The sequence below is a fragment of the Saccoglossus kowalevskii genome, chromosome 2 (genome assembly GCF_978046115.1).
Source record: "Saccoglossus kowalevskii chromosome 2, keSacKowa6.1, whole genome shotgun sequence".
NCBI classification, from domain to species: Eukaryota; Metazoa; Hemichordata; class Enteropneusta; family Harrimaniidae; genus Saccoglossus; species Saccoglossus kowalevskii.
This window is the reverse complement of record NC_140642.1, coordinates 8,289,617-8,313,479: the sequence shown is the minus strand read 5'-3', so window position 1 is coordinate 8,313,479 and position 23,863 is coordinate 8,289,617. Positions and strand designations below refer to the sequence as shown.

The window sequence follows — 23,863 nt, the reverse complement described above, 5'->3', positions numbered from 1 at the left end:
ATGGAAATCCAAAACTATAATTCCTACTTATGGTGTTGATGAGCTCATTCGTGCCACCATCCTTATCTAATTTCAGTAATAACCATTTCATACTGGCCCAATTTTTTTACCATATACAGTCAGAATTCCAATTTTTTTCAGTCATACTGTTGGAAATCCAACCTCATCAACCGGTATGTGGCGAGATAAACAAGGCCATATTTTATTTAGTAGCCATAACTGCCTGGATTTCCAGGAATTTTGTTTCCATACTCGTCTGGATTTCCAGATTCTGTTTCTCCATATACAGTGCTGGAAATTCGACCACATCAACAGGGGGGGTGCAGATATAAACTGGAATGGCCCAATAGATACAGTGCTTTCAGAGAAGCTGTTTTATTTATCGTATATAAACATAAAACAGCTATAAATTTGTATATTGACCACTCAGCCCAATTGCCATGATGTCACCACGGATGAATACATGCTTCTGAAAGGGACAACCAAGACTGCATGTGTGTAGACGTATCAACCAAAATCTGATTGGCTTTGCCACGCATGAACACCACACAAATTATTATAGCATTTGGTAAATATGTTATAAAATAGTTGTAATCAACATGCATACATGTATATGTAATGGCTTTTCTGAAAGGACTGTAATAACAAGCAAGCTAATAAAAATATCAACAGGGTCATGTCTAATATAACGGAGAAAGTCATGATTTCTAGGGGAAGCACTACACCACAGATTATTCATCTATCATATTGATAGACCATGATATTTTAAAATTACCTTGTATTCAATCTATTATTGAAGAAAATCAGGTATTTAACATTAAAATCTTTTCTTGGCCTAATAATAACATTTGTTTCATTTCAGGCAAATTCAATCATACAATGTATTGCATATGCTAGCTACACGAAAATTGTCCACAGGACAAATTTCAATTGTCTGAATATGTTTCGTAAGGATCCACAGAAAATGGAATGGTACATGTAACTTTGAATTCATCAATTGCTTCAAGGCAGTGATAGCGTAGTCCGTCATCTTTCTGTGGAAATTTGCTGGTATTCAAAACTTTGTCAAACAGTGCATTCCTGCAAAGAAGAGTCTCTTGTGCTATTAATAAGGTACAGAGTACTTTATAAACTCCCGTCGAGAGTTGGCATGAATAACAACGTGGTTCCGAGTTGCGTATTAAGTCAGGGCATCTACTCGATAATCGCCATTTGTCAGTGGAGATGGGAGCATTTTCGTTTTGACTGAATGGTGTGTGAACAATTGAAACATCAGGCGTTAGAACAGTAAATTGAAATAAAAATAATGTTTTCTAATTCGACTGCATATTTGCATAAGTAACAGCAAAACCCAGTAATGGCATGTGGCAAAGGGCAAGGTTTGTGGTTTGACGCGCAAATTGAATTTGTTGCATGCAAATTTGTCGATTTCATTTTGACGACTTGATGCACTATGTCTGGTCCAATAGTTGCAACTTATTGTTGCATGTTGGAAAGCAGAATTGACTAGTTCACACTGCAATTGGTCCAACTGTCGCAACATTTTTTTTTGCATACATAAAATGTCACCTAATTTAGTCCAGCTTTGAATGGATGGGATACACATATTTGTGCATAACTGCAAACACTGATACAAGTATCAAAATCCAACTTGGTTGAGACTCCAAACTGGTTAACATAATACCCAAGTTTGAAAAAAATTGAATTGTTTGGGTATGGTAATTACAATAAAAAGTTTCATGATGAGTCATCAACAACAATGATAGATACAAAAGTATTTTCCTTTTCGTATACCTTGATCTTCATCTTTGATGATGTGGACAAGGTAAACTGAAGCCTGTTGTGAACCATAGACTTGCTTCTTGTTTCTTTTATGTTGTGATAATTTATACATGTATGCAAACAAGTCATTGTTAATGACATAGTCCCTGTTGCAGTTAGGGAAAATATTATTCATGCCAAAAATATAGTTATGGACCAAAAGCATAATTAGTAATAGGTATCATCAGAAATTAGATGTATTAAATTACTCTTCCAAAATCGAAATATATGGTTAAAAATTAAATGAGATACGCTATGCATTTTTTGTATCCAAACTTGAATTTCATTTGTCCGGGCTCACGTACAGATATATAGTAGTATGGTCAAAAAGCAAGATTGCAGGCAGTCAACCATCTTTGACCCGATTGTGAAACTAATTGTCATGTCATGTATTCTAACATGTATAATTTGAGAAAAAAACATGTCAACGATACATTTTGAAAAAACAAGATGATTGTCTGTTGATCATTTTGGATTCAAACATGAAACAAATTATTATGGGCATGTATTTCAACATATATAATGTTTGAATCAAATTTGAAAAATAAATGACAAATCCTGTACAATAAACCAGAAATTTCCAAAAAACAAGATGCATGCCAGTTGACCATCTTTTATCTGATTATCAAACAAACTGACATGGACATGTATTCCAATATGTAAGATGTATGTGCAAAATATGAATGAAAATGGTAGATTGGAGATATTGTACTGTGGACAAAAAGCAAAATGGCCACCAGTCAGCAATCTTTGATTCAATATCAGAACAAATTGTCGTTTGCATGTAATCTAAAATGTAATCATATTGTCGACATGTAATCAAAATATCTAAAATGTACAATGTACCAAATTTGAACAAAAACTGACAAAGCATGCATAAGATACCACATCTTCAAAATTCAAAATGGCTGCCAGTCAACCATCTTTGATCCAGACACTAAATGAATTGTCATAGACACGTATCCTAACATGTATAATGTATGCACCAAATTTGAACACAAACTGACAAAGCATGCATAAGATATCACATTTTTAAAAAACAAAATGGCTGCCAGTCAGCCATTTTGGATTGAATCAGTAAACCACTGCATGTGCATACATGTATGTCCCAGATAAAGTACTAGACACATGCAAAGAATGAACAGATTTGGTCTACAGGGTTCTGAAATACAACTCTGAACGGACAGACGGAGACTTAATTATAAGTCCCTTGTTTCGAACTTTGTTTGAAGGAGGACCAATACATGTATAAGAAAGAAAAATAACAGAAAAATAACAGAATTTTTTTTTATATAGAGCAAGAACAGGCGAAATGACAAGGATACATCAATATATTTCCTACAAACATGTTTAATTAAGGACTTGGCTAAACTCAACAAATAAATATACGAAATAACAATTTAATCACTTCACAACAGGAGCATATAGCACATTGACATATAGTGGTATATATGACATTAACAACACTGATGTATTAATTGTCATCCACCATATGTTAACACAACATAAGGCAAACAATATACAATGCAATTCAGCTTCCATTATTCCTTTCCACAAAGCAACTAATACAAATGTCTATGACTAGCATGTTGTGTTTTTTTTCATGAAAACATAAAAAGGGCAAAGTTCATGAGAGATAGTAATTCCTGTGTGACCTGTCTATTAAAAATATGGGTATAATGATTACCCTGGAATGCAATATTCTAATTTGCATCTCATCATACTACACTCTGTTGTAGTTGTTAAATAAAACCAATGTCCACATACATACAAATATAACTATCGGGGATTTGGTGCAATAACACATGTGTAATCATTGAATACAATTTAACTTGTCCACTAGCTGTTACACAGAGTTAATAATTAAACATTGGTCGAGTTATAATAATCTTTATCTTGGATCTACCATCTGGAAAGGTTTCCAATCCAAATAACTGTTGACACAACAGACCAATAATGTTGTAGCATACACACACTAAATAGCTAGAATACTGTAGCTAGACTAGAATAATATTATATAAACATTATAGGTTATTTTTAGTTTTTCTCTTTAGTATACATATATCTACTGGGGAAATAAAAAAATATAATGAAGGGGTTTTGTTCTATATTTAATAGCAATGTCTTTATCAAAACCAATAGAATACTAACACTAGAAGGTGTAGAGCACAAAAGAAACCAACAAATTCAGGTCATTCAAACCTGTTCTGTGAATGGTGGTAACATTCAGATAAATGAAGCACATAATTAATAGACTGAGACATTAAGGAAAAATAGTCGATATTTAACACTTAAATAAAATAAAAGCAGTAGGCTATCCCAAAAACTATTCTTAAAATTACACGGATATACCAACAAAGACCCGATATTCAGTGTTATTACCAGCAAGTTTTTGAAACACTCTTTATTTGCTTTCAAAATGATACACAATTTTAGTTTCTAATTTGTTGATTTGAAAATTTGGAAAATAAACATTGATTTATTGTTCAATTTTTGCTGCTAAACTAAAGAGTATATAAACTTTAGTAACAGCACAGCTCTCTGGTGTTGACATTGTTTTTACTTTGTGCTGTACAGCTGTAAATTTGTATAATTTGCCATGAAAATAATGACAATTATTAAATGTTACTAAATTACATAGTTACCTCATAGCTTATGATACTTGTATTGTGTAAGATAGTAACTTTGGACATTGAAATATACAATCATAACAATGTTCAACAATATAGCATTAATGGCATGCAAAAAGTTATGCAGAAAATGCCAAGAAAACAGAACAGACTATTTTATCTCATTGCATATCCGACAATTATAGAAATTATACCCTTTCAATAAGTCTGCTGCCCTCAGGAGAGGAGAAAAAACAGCAGCAAAACAAGTACTTCCCCTGGAGCCTCTTCCAGAGTTCCTCTTTCACAGAAAATTGTCAGGGTGTCCGACTTATGACAAAACTGAGCCTGATTGGCTACCTAAATAACTTGGATTGAACTTTTACAAGTATACCTAATCGGTGGCCAATTCACAAGCCAGCAACACCTAGTTTACTTAACAAGTGTCCATTTCACAAGCCAGCAACACCTAGCTTACCTAACAAGTGTCCATTTCACAAGCCAGCAACACCTAGTCGACCTAGCTAGTGGCTAATTCACAAGCCAGCAACACCTAGCTTACCTCGTTAGTGGCCAATCACAAGCCAGCAGCACCTAGTCTACCTAGCTAGTGGCCAATTCACAAGCCAGCAACACCTAGTCTACCTAGCTAGTGGCCAATTCACAAGCCAGCAACACCTAGTTTACCTAGTTAGTGGCCAATCACAAGCCAGCAGCACCTAGTTTACCTAGTTAGTGGCCAATCACAAGCCAGCAGCACCGAGCTTACCTAGCTAGTGGCTAATCACAAGCAACCAACACCTAGCTTACCTAGCTAGTGGCCAATCACAAGCCAGCAGCACCTAGCTTACCTAGCTAGTGGCCAATCACAAGTCAGCAGCACCTAGCTTACCTAGCTAGTGGCCAATTCACAAGCCAGCAGCACCTAGCTAGTGGCCAATCACAAGCCAGCAGCACCTAGCTTACTTAGCTAGTGGCCAATCACAAGCCAGCAGCACCTAACTTACCTAGCTAGTGGCCAATCACAAGTCAGCAGCACCTAGCTTACCTAGCTAGTGGCCAATTCACAAGCCAGCAGCACCTAGCTTACCTAGCTAGTGGCCAATCACAAGCCAGCAGCACCTAGCTTACCTAGCTAGTGGCTAATCACAAGCCAGCAGCACCGAGCTTACCTAGCTAGTGGCTAATCACAAGTAACCAACACCTAGCTTACCTAGCTAGTGGCCAATCACAAGCCAGCAGCACCTAGCTTACCTAGCTAGTGGCCAATTCACAAGCCAGTGTTCTTTCCATGAGATACCAATCTTTGGAATTCCCCCCATTACCGGGTAGTTTGTTCATTAAGTAATAGATTGGAGCAACATGTCATTTTAAAATAAAACACAAATCCAGTTACCATATTTTAAGAATAATATTTCAAACATGTAGTGACATTATACACATGTATATGTATGACATTTTTTAGACTACTTTATTGCATGCATTAGAATACATACTTTTGTAATGGTGTTATATGTCACCTGATCATCCAAGTGTATTGATATCTAAAAAGTAGTGTCATGGGGGAAACTGAAAATTGACGATTTGAAATTAATTGCTTGTGTTGTACAAAGTTTGGCAAACTCACAAACATCTGCCATCCCTATATCTTAACTCATCCTATCATCATTCCGCCATAAACAAAAGAAATATCTAATAATATAGTAATATAGGAGACTTTGTTTGTGAAACACTATGTGTGACCAATGCCATATCTGTTGTCATGATATTCTGTGACAGCTTTTACAAAAAGATTCACTCAAGTCTAAAAATAGAATTTCGTGACATAATGACAGACATTATATGTACGCATAAAGTATGCATAAAAGAGAGGTGACATAATACATACACATACATGTAATAACAATACTGAAATACTAAAATGGATATTTTAACAGATCAAACTCAAAATATTAATTAAAAAGAAAGTGAAGCTATTGTAGATGTACTTGATGAAATTATTCATAAATCAAATGTTTTTAAAGGCAAATTGAGCCAAATTCAAAATTTTCACTACTGAACATATATGTAATGCATTATGGGAATGAATGTCCCACTGTATACATGTAAACTATTATCACTAGATGGAAGCTCACTAAATTACGGCAAGTATAATTTTTTCCATTATTTTAACAATATTTAGATTCATGTCAATATTAATACTGTATTAATTATGTTACATGAAAATTTCAATGATGATGACTACATGTTACATGAAAATTTCAATGATGATGACTACAATTTTTATTTGGACCACTTTGCCCTGCAAGTCAAATTCATTTTAGTTTTCAAATGGCAACCATTATAGTGCTTGATTTTCATATGACCATGTGCGTCTACAAGCTTATACAGGATATCACTTAATCATTTGTGTATAGCATTGAATATAATCCCTATCTACCCCTTTTATGTTTTCAACATAACCAGAAACTATATTTCCACTTTCATCTAAAGACTGTTGAAACATCGAACTTAGACCTCTCATTTTGAAGTCTATAGTTGTATACGGAGCAATACATGGAGGGCTCAAGCAATGCAATGAGTTGCTTTGTTTGTATACAGATACAATCATGATTCTGATCTCTATATACTATATATATACCTAAAATTTGTGTATTACAACTGCAATGCAAGTCACACACAGGAGGAAATACTGAACTTTTTTATATTGAACTTAACTTATCATCATGGACATATTAACTTGGTACATGAATGTTATCATATACATGTATGCACTGTGCGTAGACAAGGAGATAGCATTAAGTATTTATGCAATGCAATCTATATATATGATAGTTTGGATATTGGTTCCAGTACAACGAACTTAATAACAAGATAACTATAATCTTCTTATTATTTATTAAATAAGTGTGTATCCAATTAATTTGTACACTTATGATCATTTTTTAAATGTTCAAAAAGGACATCGGCCATTGTCTATCTGTAGTAGAGGTTACCATACATTATTACTATCATTATTTTAAACTGACAAGCAGGATGTCAATTTATTAAAAAATATAATACTCGAATTCACTGAAGTCCATTACTTGTAATAAAACATTTAACACACTAGCGGCATGAAATCGCGGTACTGCAGTACGTATTCTCGGTGAGATACGTAACAGCATAACAGGTAATATGGACTTCCAACTGCTACTGATGCACATCACGCATCTGTCAACGATCGAATGAGTCGCAGGCAAAAAAGTACACCGGTAACGGTCGGAAAAGGTAAACTTACCCCCGTACACGGTATTAATCGTACAACTCATTGCACTTACCTATATGACAGAAACAGTGCAGGCAATAGAGATCAACACTCCGATCAGTGAAAACAATTACTGTGATGTCAGGTTGCAATCGGCCTAATATATACGGTGAGCAGCAGCAATGTTCGACTGGTCCCGCTGGTGCGCCATCTTGTACATGTTCCAAAAAGCGAGAAAATCTATTGCACATTGGAGAAGAGAAACAACTTACATCACATCAGCGAACCCCCTAAGTAAGTTTTAATAAATAACAGGAGGGATTTAAATACTTTATAAATTTGACAGTCAAATTATGTTTATCTGATTATATGTTATATCAAATCTTAACTCTTACACTCAATGTTTGAACCATGTATAGGTCTTTTGCGAATAAAAATATCACAATGTTTACAACCGAAATGTCATTGACACCTTTTAACCACACTTCTCTCTTATAAATTATTACGCGATATAGTTCCAGTGATACAATCTAAATTTACGAATATCATAAGACTAAATTTCAACATTTCACCGACAATTTTCGCATATGGGATAATATAAATAAAACGCGCTGATCGTACCTGGCATGGGTTTGAAAATAAACTAGACCTTGACTGCCCGGCGGACGTAGACACGATCAGCTGATTAGCAATCCACGTGTGTTGGTGCTTAGTGGCATGTTTTCCGCGTGGCGTTGTTTGGACGCCATATTTAGGGAGTTGTTAGCTGTGTACGGAAAGAACAGTGTGCAAGGAAATATTTCAAAATGAGCGACGATGACAGGGATATTGACATCGAAAGCGACGTAAGAATCTATCAGTAGAAAGGCGATTTCGTGCCTGATATTATTTGTAATTAATTCGCGAATTATTGGTGTATTTTCGATCTCTTTTTTTCTTGCAGGAAGAAGCATTGAGTCCATCCAGTCACAAGAACGAGGTATGCGTGTATACACAAGGTCACGTGCATATTAAAAGAGCGATCATTCGTTTGCCAAGCTGTGTAGAAAGATGCCGAAAAAATATTGATCTCGGGAATTCTGTTTTTTCCTGGCTTGTCTTAAATTTTGACCATATGACATTACAATTTTGTTTACGTATTCAACGATTCTCTTAAAGTTTCTTGTAGTCAATAAAAAAAAAAACGTCGAGTGACCGCTATATATCGCTACAATATCCTGTACTCTATTTTGAAAAACGAAATCCAGGGTTCACTTTTCACTGGGTTGTACGTTTAGGTTTTCTTTTGATGTCGATTTACTAATGTCGGCCATACGCGAAAGCGATTATTAAACCGTTTTTTTTTAGTTTCTACTCGTCTCACGTAGTTGGCTATTCTGAGATTATTTCTACTTGATGTCATGCGCTATTTTTATTTGCACGTGTGTCTATGTTTATGACATGTCAACACGCGTAAGGTCGCACGTATGTCGGCCAGTGCTCTATAGATCATTGTACATCATTTGTTTTTGTCTTTTTTAATCATATTCTCATGTCACTTGCAGGCTGAGAAGAGAGCACACCACAATGCTCTGGAACGCAAGAGGAGGGATCACATCAAAGACAGTTTTAATGGTTTAAAGGAATCTGTACCAACGTTACAGGGAGAAAAGGTTTGTGGATCTCCTAATTTTACCAACCCCTACCAGCCTTGATATGTTTATTTTATCATTATGCTGAACTATTCCATGTTATATAAAAGAATTATTGTGATCACAGAATGTGTCAGCTGTAATAATATTTCTGTTATAAATATACATATTGCTTTGTCATTTATCTTGGTCTAATGTTATGTAATTTATTAACATATGGATGCTAATGATCATTATCTGTTGGTGTTTTCACCCTGCTTAGAGTGCAGTGTTTTTCGGAACACACTACGCAACCTTACTTGCAACATGGAAGTAGAAATGCTCCATGCTTGCAAAGATCTTGTCGTGAACTCGAAAAACAACAATTGCATTTCAATATGGCGACTCACAGTGGCAGAATAACAACGTGAGGTGAACATGTGGTCTTCTTATTTATTGGTGCAGTAGACTGAACAATTCATATCCACCAACATTAATTAATTGCAATTTAATAAGATGTAGACATAAAATCATGTTTTAGGGTGGTGCTGTAGTCTGTAGGGAAATTTTTAATAGTGTATCTTGATAAACTTTTATTTTTTACATACAAAGTGAGTTTTTTAAAACATTCATCCTGTATTACAGTTACCTGCAATGTTTGTTGTGTCTAGTTGTGCCATAAAATTCCATGGTTATACATTACAGCATTTGTACTTAATTTCATTTATTTATTTATAGTAGGTCATGAATTTGCACAAAAGCAATTAACTTTGCAACCACTCAGCCAAGTTTTCAATAGAACCAGGTTCATAGTGTGACTTGTTACTATGACAATATGTTAGTCATAAGTTATGCCTGAACACATGCTGATGCATGAAACTTGTGGTTTCAAATTTGAAAATACTGAGTTCTTTTGATGGCTTCCTGTAATAGAGTGTACTAGTATTACAGCCATTAGTTACATAATCACATTGTGATATTTGTCAGTTGCTGCATAGAACAATTAACATTACAAAATAAATACCTGTACTCACATGTCATCCTATTGTTCTACTTTGTCCTTCATTTACTATTGTAAAGCAGAGGTCCAATTATTCCAGTACAGTGTTAAAGCACACATAGCATTACTATGATGTATTTGGTGTTTAGACACATACACTGTAGCCATGACATATACTGTCAAACCCGTCAAAACGGTCTTGGAGATTTTTGGTGTTTATAGACAGGTTTCCTTTATATACAGTTTATTCTTGAATATTAACTAGACCATGGACCCTAAGGTCTATGATCAGATAGTAAATGATACCGACATTGTCCAAAACATTTTGACGATATGAATCTGAATATTATTTAAATTTCAGTAAAATGCATTGGATCAAGATCAAATTTTTTATTTTTCAAATAATTTATTGCCGTACTGATACAGTTCAGATATTTTGAGAATTCACAGACATTCTCGTAACATAATGTGGAAATGAATTATCAATGCTGTAGTATGATCAGTTGATATGGATTTCAGCGAAAAATGGCTCATCAAAAGATTTTTTTTTTTTAAATGGTAATTTTTTGAAAGCTAAACTGAATAAGGTATTTACTGGCTTTCATTTTCATGTTCACTAACACATCATAGTGGAAGTGTAGTTTATACTCTGTTATTGTGGTTCACAACAGGTAAGCGTTCACCCCTTAAAAAAATCATGATCGAGTATGGTAAATCAGCTTGTTGGCGCTGGCGATCGATCTAAAAGAAAAAAAAAATTGTATTTTGTGACTATATAGGTGACTTTAGGCACAAACAAAAATGTTAATTCTAATTAACTTTATTTTTGCCTCTACTTTGTTTATAAATTGTTTATTTTTCTATTCTCCTTCTCTACTATCACAAATAGTAATTATAGTAAGATGTTTTTCTCTATATTAATGTATGTTTTCTTTTGTGTCAATGATGTGCCAGTGAAGTCGTACAAATGGTTGCGTTACGGCAAATCTTTGTGCGTCAGTGGCATGTTATATCGACTTAGAGGGCACACCAAAACTAATTTAAGTAGATTGAGCAATAATACTACAAAGCAAACAGACTATTTGACCCTGTTCAGGTGACCTTTACAGCACAAGAAGGCCAAAGCACTAGGTTTAGTAAACAATAATGTCTGTTGGTAGCATTTATATCAGAGACGAACTACTGCTTCTTCGATCGATTAACAGATTATCTTCAATGTGTTTACATGGCAGAGGGTCGAAAAACAGCCAAGATCTGCCAGAGTTCAATTCAGTTCGATCAGAGCCAAACGGAATAGTGCCCTCAAATACAACATGCCTGAAAACGATTTTAGTGCGTGCTTGTGTTATTTCTTTACATGGCACGATTCAATGTCATGAGTCTGAGCTCAGACTAGTAATACAACAGACTTGCAACGTCCATTGTTTAAGGTGTTAATCGGCTTAATTGTATATGCTATGTGTGCCACGCTCTGTAGCATTGACATAGACACTGTCTAAGTTTACCGAGCATTGGATATTCTGCACACTTCGGCTTCTTCGGAAATTGCGTATTTCTTTGTAAAACGGATCCGGATATTTTTAAAAAAACGGGAGATACGTTCTGGACATTTTGACCTTTGCAGCTGTGAATTTTAAGAATCGACCAAGAATCAGGGGAGTTACAAGTAACTGAATGTCTTAGTGTTTACCTCAAATAGTTTTTGAATATATAATGAGCAACTTTGAAACGATATTTCTCGCTGTTGCGGATTTTGCGGAAGGTTTCCAATATTTTTTCGGAGAGAGCATATCGCTGCGTTTTGAACGATCATACTTCTTTGTGTGTTATCCGTGTTGTTTTCGTGTTCCGGGATGCTGAAACATGAGATACCTAGTGTCATGTACATGATACATGTATCTCTCAGCGTATCAGCGTGATCCGGTAAAGGTTAAAACTGGAGGTGTTATTTTTGTCTCGTTCGACTTCATAGTACGCGATCTACGCGTTGTTCAGTGACTGTTTAAATTTTCTATTGTGTGTCAGTATTGTTGTTATTTCGAGTTTCACTGATTTTGTTTGACTTCCGTCATAGTTTTGCATAAAAATAGCCCAGTATATTTCTTTTTATTCTTAATTTCAGGAAATGAAAAACACGAGATTGATCAGGGGTTGCAAAGTTCTACAGAAAAATTGTCATTATTTTCGTCAAAATGTTCTCCTAAAATAGCTTTCCACTCGTAATTATCGTCCTCGGATTCGCCAAATTTTTCTGTAAATGCCATTTTCGAAGTTCACTGACAACTACTGTCGTCTATGTCACTTCCTGTCTTTATGTCTCCCGATGCATCGCGATAGTTGATTGTAATATGAATAGGTCTCGCGTTATTTTGTGAAATATGATTAAAATGTTGTTGCTCAGCAACGTTTACTCGGTACGATAAGAACTGATAACCTAAACAAACGTGACACGCATTACTTCAAAAGAAAACGCTGCGTTGCGAGTCTGTTGTATTACTAGTCTGAGGTCTGAGACAATGCACTGGTGTAATAATTTTGAATAAACAGGATACACGGCAGCTAAAATTCGCTAAATGTGTTGCAGCCTATTCACTTAAGTTATTGTCATGCAAAATTACCATCTTGTAATTGTTCAACTGTTGTGATATGTGTAACAGTTGTCAACTTAAAACCAAGTAGGAATTGGTCGCCGTACTGTGACCGATTTTTATCTTCCGTGTCTTCAATGCTGTCGTGTAAATGTAGCAATTAATAGGAAGTGTAAACAACAACAACAGCATCTCTTCAAAACTATAGAGGCAGATCTTGTGTTAATCAGGCTGTCGATAAAAGTTGATAATTTTTTCTCAACATTATTTCACGCTAAATTAACGAGACACTTACGTCATCGAAGTACATGTATGATAATTATGAAGCACATTCAAGTAAAATTTAATGTTTACAGTAGTTGGCTACCATAAAAACAAATCATCAGATTTCTTTGAATTTTGCAATATGGCTTCATTTTATGCTGTTCACAAAATCCTGAGAAAAATATATAGTCCAAACTGATTTTTCACACAAAACACGGGTCAAACCTCCATGATGATGGTGAATTTTGAGTTATTTGCCATTGGTTTCTATAGTAAAAATTCTCACCATAGTTTAAAACTTTGTTTGGCTATTAGTTCCCGTTCAGACGAAGTTCGAAAACGGGGACTTATAATTCAATCTCCGTCCGTCCGTCTGTGCGTCCGTCCGGAGTCATATCTCAGAATCCCTCGGACCGATTCCGTTCATTCTTTGCATGTGCCTAGTACTTTATGTGGACATATGCACATGCAGTGGTATAGCGATTCGATTCAAAATGGCCGACTGGCAGCCATCTTGTTTTTTGATAATGTTGTATTTTGGACATGCTTTCTTAGTTGTCATTCAAACTTGGTACATAGATTATACATGTTAGGATACATGTCCATGACGATTTTTTTCGCAATTGGATCAAAGATGGTCGACTGGCAGGCATCTTGTTTTTTTGTTTTTTTTATGCGGTATCTTAGACGTGCTCTGTCAGTTTTCATTCCAATTTGGCACATACATGTACTTTATACATGTTAGGATGCATGTCCATGACAATTTTTTTCAAAATCTAGTCAAGAATGGCCGATTGACAACCATCTGACTTTTTGGCCTTACTACTAGTATTTCCACAATTTATGTACCATTTTCATTCGTATTTGGCACATACATCATACATATCAGTGTGTTTCATAATCAGATCAAAGATGGCAAAATAACGGCTGTTTTTATTTTTGGCCATATTACTACTACAAGGAACACGTGTTTTGATGTAAATAAACAATCTGTTGTATACGTCACTTGGAACTCAAGTTTCAAGGACACGCTCGCGACAACTTCTTCGCTTTAATATGACGAGCACAAAGAGAACTTTTAAAAATTTAACGGGGACTGTGTCATTTTCAATGACTTGTGTTAGTTATATAACTGTTTTCACAAATTGTTAGAAAATTCTGATTATAGATGGATTATAGATTTGTTTCCAAACTGCACCAAAATAATCATTATTTCCATAACAATTTTTTAAAAATAAAATGTAACAAAATTGCACAAGTCAAGTTTTGTAAAGATTGTATTTTCAATCGGTAGGTTAAGTTACTGAATGAAATTACATTTAGAAGTTTGGGAAATATGATAAAAAGAAACATGATATCTCATGTTTTGGGAGATGCTGTCTTTTGTTTGGCGTATGCGCAAACTACTATTAGTCTATATAAAAAAAATTATAGGATTTTGAGTGGCTGGTTACAAAGTCTGGAAATTTTCAAATTTTTTTTTGTTTTCTGAAGTTTTAAAACTTCAACAATGTGGATCACATTGTTTTCTTGTTGCCAAGTTGCCAAGCTTCTCAGTTTGTCGGCCATTTTGTTTTTGAAATGTCAACCCACAGAAAAAAAAATCTCAAACAAAGTGTGAAAACCAAGTACATACGTCAATTCACATTATGCATACACACAGCATATGAATGCGAAATATACTGCGTTAAGGAACACAAACCACATCAATTGTCATTGCCTTGTGTGTATTGATTTAAAATAAATTGAATATTCAGTGTACTTTAATTGTTTCTTCAGTTGAATACTACTTTGTCTTTGGAACTATCAATCAAAATAACTATTGAGAATTACCCATTATAAAAACCGTCTACTGTAATGACAAAATACCTAGTTTGTTTACACAACTAACTTACCGGTACTCCCTTTAATTTAATGTATTAAGGGATGGCATACGTTGGCAGGTTCAATTTTTTGGCCTCAATTTACAGACTGAAACATACATTTTACCCATACATGTTATATACTATAATAAAGATCTTGTTTCAAACTTTGGAAATATGGCAATTTTTTTTAAATTATGCAAATACCAAGTCACGTGATCACAAGAATACGCGAAAATGGAGTAAAACGGTTAATGACGCAATTAATAATTAATTTGCAGCACGACTGAATATATTTTTTTATGTAAATATTATAGAGGGGTACTTCATGTACAATGTTCTTCGTTTTTTTGCATCTATAATTTGTTTTTATGTAGCCTTATTTCAAATATTTGGACGTTAATACCTGAGTAAAAACAACATGTCTCTATATAAAAATAAGCAAAAAATCAAAACGAAGGCAGACAGAAATAAATCCAGGAACATTCCTCCAGTACTCTATATAGCGGTAACGTTGACCAAAAATTGTGACGATCTGACCTTTCGTTTGTTAGAAATTGCGTACTGAATCTGTAGAACTACGTAGAAATCAATTTCAAGATAAACGCAAAAAACGTCCAATGTCAATGAATCTCAAACTAGGCCTAACAAATTTGAAAAATATGGAGTTATAATTATTGAAACATGTCTGTCTAGCGACCAGCTACTAAATTGTCTAACGGAGGGGATTTGACCTTGGTTCAAAAAGAAGAAAAACTAAGCTGAGTCCATGGCGAATCAGTTTTCTTTGTTAGTCCTGAAATAAGGTAACCCAGAGTAGGGTTGATGATTTTCAGCCCTGAAGGACTTCGCATGAATTCTGATTTTCGAATTGTTCAGCCATGAGTCGTCTGGCCACCAATTATTTATGGCTATAACTAAATTTGACATGTTTTTTTTTCTGAATTATTCATGTATGTCAAGCTCTGTTCTATTTTTTCAGAGCATTTGGCCGTTTTAGTCAAAATATTTTTTGTGGGAACACGTACCGTACGTATAGATTGAGCTCATTCACTGATCGTGACTTAATTTTGAAAATTTAATGTCAAATTATACCAGACTGTGGGTCTGTGGGTCGTCGTGGTTTTGGTATCGTTATTTTTGGAATTAATCATTAACATTTTCCTCGTTTCTCTGTTCTGTCGAAAGAAGTTACCTATGCCCTTTTCACGTAACTGTCTCATTAAAATAAAATATTACATTTAGAACAAGCACCGAAAACATGTAACAAGAGGTCCCAGTTAAGTTGCTTTGGCGATTGAGTGTCATGCAACTATTAGATTTGAAAAACCACCATTTCGACTACTCATGTGTGATCAGTGTTTTGGCGAGCAGTCAATGTTTTCAATGAGCGAGCGAGCGAAAAAAAGAGCGATTAAAATGCTGTCAGTTTCCGGTCGGACAAGACCGAGCGGTCGTAAATCAAGCAATAAGCTGTGGGTGTAAAAGCGGAAAGCTGGGCGAAATGAGTACCGTAATTGCATAAACTTTGTAGTATTGATATGCAAATCGGATCTTTCATCAAATGTCAATTAGGATTACTTTCATGCGAGTGTTGTGCTTGTGTTGGTGGTGTTTATAAACAATCACACATGGCAATGTTTTGAAATAGAAAAAACGTTGAAATATGCCTTTTAAAATGGAGTTTTTGTTTAGAATAAAAAGCAGTCATAGATACTGTCATAACCATCAATAATTTAAAATAAAAAAAAATATTGAAAAAAAACACATTAAACGTATGCTAACCCCTTAATTTAGATAAATTAAAATGATTCTCCCTGACATGTTTCAGTGTGCTTGCCTCGTAAGTCACTTGTTTAGTATCCCAAATACTGTAGAATACTTTATTTTCGCTTGGAATTTATTTTAGCTGAAGGAATGATTCTGTGAAAATAAAATCCAGCGAATATACTTTTTTTCCTATATTTCACATTAAACTCATCAAAAATCAGTGAAAATAAATTCCATACAAAACGCCCAAAAAGTCTTTTCAGCAAAAATAAAGTATTCCACAGTATTCCACAAATTTTGCCTTGGTCAGTATCGGTAATACATTGTATCATTTTGAACTATTCAGGGTACTACTGGCAAAAATTAAACAAGTCTTGGCTTTCATAAATTGTTGAATATATTCCATAATGTTAATATTGATTTTAATATTTTATGTTAATATATTGATCATGCAGCTGTAGTCACTAATTGCATATAATACTAATTATACTGGGATGAAAATACTGTTTTGGTGATTGATTCTCTGTTCACTTTTTATTTAAAATTCAATTATCAAGGGTATAAAAGGGTCAGGTGTACAATGCTCAGAAACAGTATTTGTTGTCAGTCTTATAATTTATCTTTTATAACCATTTAGTGCCGTTTAACAAATCAATCATTCACACCATGAATGATCTTTGAACTTTTGACAATAAAATCCAAATGTTGTTCTTTTCATAGAATTTATGACTGTTGATATTCTACATGTACATGTAATAAACTAGCTAACCATTAAGCAGAGCTTTGAGTGACGCTGCCAACTATGAGATTAAATTTCATCTAACATTATATATGTAATGTTCTGCTCGGTGTTAGTTTCATTCTGATGTATAGTTGTTTCAGGAAAAAAATAATTTAGACTTTTATTTAACAAAACGCTATTTTGACTAACAAAAGTGTTATTATAGTTTAAGTGTTTTTACCTTTTATCCATGGTTAGTTTGTTAAAGACATTAATTTTCTGTTTCCTGAGATATTTAGTGATTCCTATTTTCTTTATTTCAGCAAGCATCTCGGGCTCAGATTTTAAACAAGGCAACAGAGTACATTCAATTCATGAGGCGTAAAAACAATGCACATCAATTAGATATAGATGATCTCAAGAGGCAAAATGATACACTGGATAAACAAAGTAAGTATTGAGTTGTAATCTGAGGTCAAACCAGTCAGTACATTTATATGCATGATATTGTCTAATGTTTCTACTTATCTACTTTTATTTCCTATTGTGCTGTTCATGCACTTAATGGTACTTTCAGGGTCAGGCCGGTTTGGGGTTCAAGGTCACATTGGTGTTTTGGTTGGATCGTGGTTGCGTCGCATCTTTTCTCTGGTTTCTTCTCTTTCCTCCATCCTCATTTTTAGTCCCCGTTCGGACGGAGTCCGAAAACGGGGACTTATGTTTTGCCCTGTGTGCGTCCGTCCGTGCGTCCGTCCGTGATCACCTGTATCTCGAACATGCATGGACCGATTATGTTCAAACTTCACTCATACATCACACATTATATGGGACATATGCACATGCATTTTTTTCATGATCCGATTAACGATAGCCGAATAGCGGCCATTTTAAGGCCGAAAATGCATCAAAATCGCACATTTTCACCATTTCGGACCCGGATCTCAGTTATGCATGGACGGATTTCGTTCAAATTTGGTACACACATTAAACATAATAGGACCTTGATGCACGTCATTTTTTTTTTCGGATCAAGTTCGAAATGGCCGACTGGCGGCCATTTTGTTTTAAAGAATTCAGTTCTGGATTCGTATCCGAGACATGTCTGGATTGATCAAGTTCAAACTTCACACACACAAGGTACATCATGTCACAAATATGTATGTGCATTTGTTTCATGATCCCATTAACGATAGCCAAATGGCGGCCGCTTTAAGGCCGAAAATGCATTGAAATCGCACATTTTCACCATTCCGAACCCGGATCTCAGTTATGCATGGACGGATTTCGTTCAAATTTGGTACTTACATTAAACATAATAGGACCTTGATGCACGTCATTTTTTTTTTCCGGATCAAGTTCGAAATGGCCGACTGGCGGCCATTTTCTTAAAGAATTCAGTTCTGGATCCGTATCCAAGACATGTCTGGATTGATCAAGTTCAAACTTCACACACACATGGTGCATCATGTCACAAATAGATATGTGCATTTGTTTCATGATCTGCTTAACAATAGCTGAATGATGGCCATTTTAAGACCAAAAATGCATTAAAATCACGTATTTTCACAATTCCGGAACCAGATCTCAGTCATGCATGGATGGATTTTGTTCAGATTTAGTACAATGTGTTGTACATATGCAGGTGCATTTCGGTCATGATCTGCTTTGAATGTATATGTCACTCAAATATGAACGGAACGGGGACGTGTCATTGACAATGACTTGTTCTGTTCGGCATCTTCGAGTGTCTTCAGGTCACTACATCGCACTAATGATTTTCTTAGCATTTAAACATGGCATTGATATGGTGCTTAACTAATACATGTAATTTTGTTTACTGCGCCAGAATGATTTTCAAAATCTAAGACTTAGCAGTCTAACTTCCCTTCAGTCCCACCCGCAACTCAGACAACTTTAGAGCTTTGTGAGAATGACTTCCATTGCAGGGCTTTTGCCTCAAGCTGCTCTAAGGCTATACCTAGTTCAGACGCTAGCACTCTAAGTCCAGCGATATAACCACATAGGCATGACCAAATCTCACCAAAATGTTGTTTCTGACACAATTGCATGGACAAAGTGATCCTACACAAAGCAATACCACAAACAATTTGATGTGAAATCGCCATAATTAAAAACGATCATTTGATGGGGCAGTCGAAAATTATGATGCACACTATTATGGAAAGTAGCACTTAAAATGAAAATCATTGAGAGGCCATCAGAGTGGTATTTGACATAATTTCACCCAGGGCCCCTGGTAAGTTGTCATCTTGTACAGTAGTCCTAAGGTTCACTTTGCAAAACTGGATTTCTATAGATGGCGCCCTCTGGAGACCTGGATGTAACCCACTTTTCACTTGCAAGTGATTTAATGTACAATGTTGGTATATAGCGTATTATGCTGTGCTTCCGGTGTTCACATTACGACGATCATCATTACAAATTGATACTAATGACACAGGAAATGTTTTATTAAAAATAAAAATTGGAAAACTATTGCCGCTTTAAACAAGTCTGGTGATTAATATAGCCCTGCAATGCAACCCCAAGGAGTCAAAATACACAGATTATTAGCTAGTGCAAGTAAACTCAAAATGTAATGTGCACGCTGTGCATGTAGGAATTAACACAACATTTTATCATTATATTCACTAAGCCTAAATTAAGCTCAACCACCATTGTAAGACAACTAAAAAACATTCTTTCGTGATCGCATCAATCAAGAATCCGTAAATTTTATTTAAACTTTAAAAGTGGTGCATTTCACAACAAGTTAGTGCAGGTAAATTTCAAATTCAACATGCACACTATGCATGTAGGGAAAAAATTCTATTTCAATCCCACCTATGCAAGTTTATTAGTCCCCGTTCGGACGAAGTCCGAAAACGGGGACTTATAATTCGGTCTCCGTCCGTCCGTGCGTCCGTCCGGAGTCATATCTCAGAGTCCCTTGGACCGATTCCGTTCATTCTTTGCATGTGCCTAGTACTTTATGTGGGACATATGCACATGCAGTGGTTTAGCGATTCGATTCAAAATGGCCGACTGGCAGCCATCTTGTTTTTTGAAAATGTTGTATTTTGGACATGCTTTGTCAGTTTTCATTCAAACTTGGTACATAGATTATACATGTTAGGATACATGTCCATGATGATTTATTTCACAATTCGATCAAAGATGGCCGACTGGCAGCCATCTTGTTTTTTGAAAATGTCGTATTTTGGACATGCTTTGTGAGTTTTCATTCAAATTTAGTACATAGATCATACATGTTAGGATACATGTCCCCGACCGTCCGTGAGTTCCTGAGTCTGTCCGTCCGACCGTCCGTGTGTCTGTCTGTCCGTGCGTCAGTCTATCCAATGTCATATTTCAGAATCCTGTGGACCGACTCCGTTCATTCTTTGCATGTGCCTAGTTCCTTATGTGGGACATATGCACATGTAGTGGTTTAGCGATTCGATTCAAAATGGCCGACTGGCAGCCATCTTGTTTTTTGAAAATGTTGTATTTTGGACATGCTTTGTCAGTTTTCATTCAAACTTGATACATAGATTATACATGTTAGGATACATGTCCATGATGATTTATTTCACAATTGGATCAAAGATGGCTGACTGGCAGCCATCTTGTTTTTTGAAAATGTCGTATTTTGGACATGCTTTTTTCAGTTTTCATTCAAATTTACTACATAGATCATACATGTTAGGATACATGTCCCCGACCGTCCATGAGTTCCTGAGTCTGTCCGTCCATCCGTGTGTCCGTCTGTCCCTGCGTCAGTCTATCCAACGTCATATTTCAGAATCCTGTGGACCGATTCCGTTCATTCTTTGCATGTGCCTAGTACCTTGTGTGGGACATATGCACATGCAGTGGTTTAGCGATTCGATTCAAAATGGCCGACTGGCAGCCATCTTGTTTTTTGAAAATGTTGTATTTTGGGCATGCTTTGTCAGTTGTCATTCAAACTTGGTACATAGATTATACATGTTAGGATACATGTCCATGATGGATCAAAGATGGTCGACTGGCAGGCATCTTGTTTTTGTTTTTTTATGCGGTATCTTGGACGTGCTCTGTCAGTTTTCATTCAAATTTGGCACATACATGTACTTTATACATGTTAGGATGCATATCCATGACAATTTTTTTCACAATCTGGTCAAGGATGGCCGATTGACAGCCATCTGACTTTTTGGCCATACTACTATATTTCCACAATTTATGTACCATTTTCATTCGTATTTGGCACATACATCATACATATCAGTGTGTTTCATAATCAGATCAAAGATGGCTGAATAACGGCTGTTTTTATTTTGGCCATATTACTATGACACGAAACACGTGTTTTGATGTAAATAAACAATCTGTTGAAACTCAAGTTTCAAGGACACGCTCGCGACAACCCCTCCGCTTTAATATGACGAGCACAAAGAGAACTTAACAGGGACTGTCATTTTCAATGACTTGTTTTGAATAAATTCTTTTTGAGATCACCTAAAATCACCCAAGTTATGCAAATTCAGGTAATTAATATTCATGTATTTCAACCATAAACTTTGTTGCATCAGTAAATTAAAGCACAATATAAAAATATTTAGTTCCATTGAACTGTGATTGTATATCAGTAGAACAACTAAAAATTGGCTAATTCATGTAAATTGAGTAATTAATATGCATGGTTTCAACCATAAACTAGAGTACGTACTAGTAAACATGAAGTGTCATTAAAAATCTGGTTAGTGGTGATCGATATATGCATGGAAAAACTAAACATAGGCTAATTGATGTAAACTAATTAAATAAATATAAGCTATATAGCAGCAATGTCTGGGTTTTGAGCAGAATGGTTATTAACATGTGATGTACAACATTGTGGATTTCAGTGAATCTAATATGCTGAAATAATTAATGAGGTCACATGACCATATATTGTCATCTGTAGGTTAGCCATGTCGCTTTGTCTTGTGCCTTAAAATACAGCTCTGGTTGCATATCCCAGTCTGCAACAGTGTTTGAGATATTACAATTATCCGTAATAATGAGATCACAATGACCTTCATATGTTATTTGTCTGATGTCTCAATTATAGCACATGTTCATCTACATTAAGTCTCTAGATATTAGAATTACCAGCTAAGTGTTAAGCTCCCCTTGACAGTCAGAAAATGTGCTGAGGTAAAGTGTTGCCGTGAAGACTGAAACCAGGCTGAGTAGTCAGACAGCTTGCCAATGAAATCAAATGAATTTACCTATCTAAACAGTCAGATATATATTGTCCAGGATTCATTATGCAACAATGTGTCTTTTTTGATGGCTGAAACAAGCCAATTCACTAGCCACTGCTGGTTTGCCAAATCCTCATCTAGGTTTGTTGGTAGACCAAGCTAAATTGACACCATGCCAATGACGAGATCAACAAAATCACCAGTGTGAAGCACTGGTTAACACAAGGAAGTGAAAACCTAGCGACTATAGATTCTATTCTAATGACATTCATGCAAAAATTGCAAATTAGCATTCAAGCTTGGTGTCATGAAAGCATTTAATTATGAATATTTGATTAGCTGCTCTTGTGGAATTTACTTTTCCGCAAATTAACCTTTGCAAAAATAAAATTCACAGGGAAAAAAACTAATTCAAAGAATTTATATTACATGGGTCACCTATATATTTCTGATCATTGGTTTGAACCATTCAGCTCATTTGCATATTCAATTGATTGTGAATTCATTCAACTAAAATGCAACACTACTTGACTTGTATACTTTCTGTAGGATATCTGTGCAATGTAGAATAATGAAAATGATATTAATTCTTTTTCCTTCCTTTTTTTTCAGTACGTGCCTTAGAGAAAGCAAAGACACTTGGAAATTATGACCCATCATCACTAGTCGACTCAGATGGAACCCAATTATTCACCAATCATAAAGGGGGACCATTGTCAGCTTTTGATGGTGGTTCAGACTCAGATTCTGACTCATCAACTGATTCACGAACGGCTCAGGGCAGGCCGAAACGTCTCAAGACAACAACAGTCAGCAGTAAGAGTTAGTATTTGCTAACAAGAGCATGAGATGAAATTGCACAAAAGTATTAGACAAATCCTGAATGTATGCAGGGAGAGATAAAATCAAAATTATTTCAGCTGCATGAAAAACCTTCAGCACGACAATGTGTCAAAACGTTTCCAGAACAGAAGGGAAAAATTGTTTTAAAATGCAGCATTCACAATCAACAGTTGCAGCAGTCATCACCACTAATTACAACAAGATTTTGAGTTGACAACTCAGTGGGCAGATATAAATCATTCATTTTATCACTTATTTTTAAAAACTGGACACAAAAAGCCCATTCATGCAGCT

General features: G+C 35.4%; 2 protein-coding genes across 3 annotated transcripts in view; one reads left to right on the top strand and one right to left on the bottom strand.

Annotated features, from left to right (window-relative positions):
* The window catches only part of LOC100376876 (alpha-(1,6)-fucosyltransferase-like), a 58,549-nt gene extending 50,643 nt beyond the window's left edge, over positions 1–7,906 (bottom strand). The window contains exon 1 of the mRNA XM_085490604.1: positions 7,751–7,906. The gene's annotated coding sequence lies outside the window, so the exon portion shown is untranslated. The remainder of the gene's footprint in view (positions 1–7,750) is intronic.
* Positions 7,907–8,360: 454 nt separating this feature from the next.
* On the top strand, positions 8,361–23,591 carry LOC100377027 (protein max-like). 2 transcript variants are annotated; one of them, XM_002735426.4, is made up of 5 exons: positions 8,364–8,522; positions 8,621–8,656; positions 9,222–9,329; positions 17,816–17,942; positions 23,339–23,591. In XM_002735426.4, exons 1-5 carry the CDS (start codon positions 8,484–8,486, stop codon positions 23,551–23,553), a joined length of 525 nt encoding a protein of 174 aa, XP_002735472.1. In that variant the 5' UTR covers positions 8,364–8,483; the 3' UTR covers positions 23,554–23,591. The 2 variants fall into 2 exon arrangements, with proteins under 2 accessions (XP_085346722.1, XP_002735472.1); XM_085490596.1 differs by lacking the exon at positions 8,621–8,656 and having other exon boundaries at positions 8,361–8,522.
* The last annotated feature ends 272 nt before the right edge of the window (positions 23,592–23,863 follow it).